Source organism: Microtus oregoni, unplaced genomic scaffold, assembly GCF_018167655.1.
Source record: "Microtus oregoni isolate MIOR12 unplaced genomic scaffold, Mior012 000012F_ref0000307, whole genome shotgun sequence".
NCBI classification, from domain to species: domain Eukaryota; kingdom Metazoa; phylum Chordata; class Mammalia; order Rodentia; family Cricetidae; genus Microtus; species Microtus oregoni.
Window position 1 is genome coordinate 15761810 of NW_024543071.1, and position 2453 is coordinate 15764262.

Consider the following 2453-nt stretch of genomic DNA (forward strand, 5'->3'; position numbering starts at 1 on the left):
TCTCCGCCTCCCCTCGCAGTCCGGGATCGGCGCCCTCGCCTCGGCTCTTCCAATTGCCGCCGCCAGGACCCGGGGCCAGGAGCCGCCGCGGCGGAGCCACCTGACACCTTTAAATAGCACCGGGGCTGGCGAAACTGGAGCCCGGCGCGGCGCTTCCCGGCTCCGGCCCGGGCTTGCTGGAAACCCCGGCGGCGGCGTCCGCGTCAGCGCTCTCCTCCCGGGGCCCCGCGCCGCTCCGCCTGCCGGGGTCGCCGCGCTAATCGGCCCGTTGCCCGTCCGCACCCTGCCCGTTGCGGCCTCCTGCCTTCCTTTCTCACAGTTGGGCGCCCGAGCTGCCCGCGGGCTGGGTCCCCGCGGCCCGAGCCTCCCCGGCCGGGCCCCCAAGCGAGGCCGAGATGACTTCCAAGGAGGACGGCAAGGCGGCGCCGGGGGAGGAGCGGCGGCGCAGCCCTCTGGACCACCTGCCGCCGCCCGCCAACTCCAACAAGCCCCTGACGCCGTTCAGCATCGAGGACATCCTCAACAAGCCGTCAGTGCGGAGAAGTTACTCGCTGTGTGGGGCGGCGCACCTGCTGGCGGCCGCGGACAAGCACGCGCCGGGCGGCTTGCCCCTGGCCGGCCGCGCTCTGCTCTCGCAGACCTCGCCGCTGTGCGCGCTGGAAGAGCTCGCCAGCAAGACCTTTAAGGGACTGGAGGTCAGCGTCCTGCAGGCAGCCGAAGGTAGGCACAACCTAGATTGGCCTGCGCCTAGTGACCCACACTCAGCGCCCAGTACTTCCTAACTCCCCTGCCTCTGCCCACGCCGGCCGTCAGGTCTCTCCTGTCCTAGCTTCTGCAGCTAAGATGGGAGTAGAGATAGGTGAAGCAGGACCCTATTTCCTAGGGACCTCTGCGTCCTGAGTCGGGGTGATCTGAGAGAAGTGGGGGTAATCAAAGCTCTCTCTGAAGTCTGACCGGCTTCTTAGAGTCCCCATCGGCTTGGATGCCCCCTGACTTTACTCCTGAAGTGGGGGGAGAGAGAATCTTTTCCTGGAAACTTCTGGGTAGGATGGAGTCGGGCCATTGGGAAGGGGTGGAAAATCCGTGTTCACAACACATTTGGGGAGTCTCTGTTTGGGTTCTCTGTACTCTGTGAGACTTCGGCCTTTCAGATCAACTCTTAGGGAGCAGAGATCAAAACGATTTTTTTTAGGGAATTCCAGGAGATCAAAGACAGGAGGTTTCCCATGGCCCAGCTTGCTCTGGTATAGAGACTGGAATCAAATTGAAGAGGGAACAACAGCAAGAGGGTCCTGGATCTGGTGGAGAGTTATGGGATAGTCTGGGTGGGGTCTTCACTCTCCCGTTGCGAGCATACACTGTCATTTCTTTCCAGGCCGCGATGGGATGACCATCTTCGGTCAACGACAGACGCCCAAGAAACGACGAAAATCACGCACGGCCTTTACCAACCACCAGATATACGAGTTGGAGAAACGTTTTCTATACCAGAAGTACCTGTCCCCGGCAGATCGCGACCAAATTGCGCAGCAGCTGGGCCTCACCAACGCACAGGTCATCACCTGGTTCCAGAATCGGCGCGCCAAGCTCAAGCGGGATCTGGAGGAGATGAAGGCCGACGTGGAGTCCGCCAAGAAACTGGGCCCCAGCGGGCAGATGGACATCGTGGCACTAGCCGAACTCGAGCAGAACTCGGAGGCTTCGGTCGGAGGCGGTGGCGGCTGCGGCAGGGCCAAGTCTAGGCCCGGTTCTCCCGCGCTCCCCCCAGGCGCCCCACAAGCCACGGGCGGTGGGCCATTGCAGCTCTCGCCGGCTTCTCCACTCACGGACCAGCGAGCCAGCAGCCAGGACTGCTCAGAGGACGAGGAAGACGAAGAAATCGACGTGGACGATTGAGCACCACATGCCCGCCGCCTCCCGGACAGGACCGCTAAGGGGAGCTGGGACCTCCTCTGCATCTCCTGCCTCCACCCACGTCCCAGGGCCCGGACTTGGCTCCTGATAGCCACCTCTTCCCTCTCGAAGCAATAAATCCGGGCCGGCCGGCGGGGCCGGCAGCCACACGCGGCCTCCGCCGCCCCGGAAGCCCTCGCCGTGCAATTCTGTATGGCTTCTGTATAAATATTTAAGCCTATATAGAGGGTTCCTCCCACCGCAGCCTGATCTTTTTCTTTATTTTATTTTATTATTATTTTTTTAATCTCAGATATTTCGATTTTATCAAAGCCCGAGTGCTACCAGGTCGGCTGACGGTGAGGCGGACACAAGAGCAGCGAACACTAACTCCTGCGGTCTAGAAGCTGTTTTCATTTTTCTCTGCATGTAGCGAATGCACCGGTTCGCTCACTCCCTCGGCCTATTACAGTTGACTTTTCATTTCCTTCTGCCTTTTTTCCCCTGCGTGAGAATGGGGTGGGGGGGACAGCCGAGCCTTGACTTGCAAGTTTCAAAAC

The 2453-nt window shown here is 61.0% G+C and overlaps 1 protein-coding gene across 1 annotated transcript; it reads left to right on the forward strand.

The window, feature by feature from the left end:
• Positions 1 to 395: 395 nt before the first annotated feature.
• On the forward strand, positions 396 to 1896 carry Lbx1 (ladybird homeobox 1). Its single transcript, XM_041662203.1, has 2 exons — positions 396 to 720; positions 1376 to 1896. The coding sequence occupies exons 1-2, from the start codon at positions 396 to 398 to the stop codon at positions 1894 to 1896; spliced, it is 846 nt and encodes a 281-aa protein (XP_041518137.1).
• Positions 1897 to 2453: the final 557 nt, after the last annotated feature.

Excerpts from the sequence above, each read along its gene's own strand:
- Lbx1 (XM_041662203.1), top strand. The coding sequence starts at position 396 with ATGACTTCCAAGGAGGACGGCAAGGCGGCGCCGGGGGAGGAGCGGCGG. Across the intron at positions 721-1,375 it reads CGTCCTGCAGGCAGCCGAAG|GCCGCGATGGGATGACCATC; the intron begins GTAGGCACAACC and ends ATTTCTTTCCAG.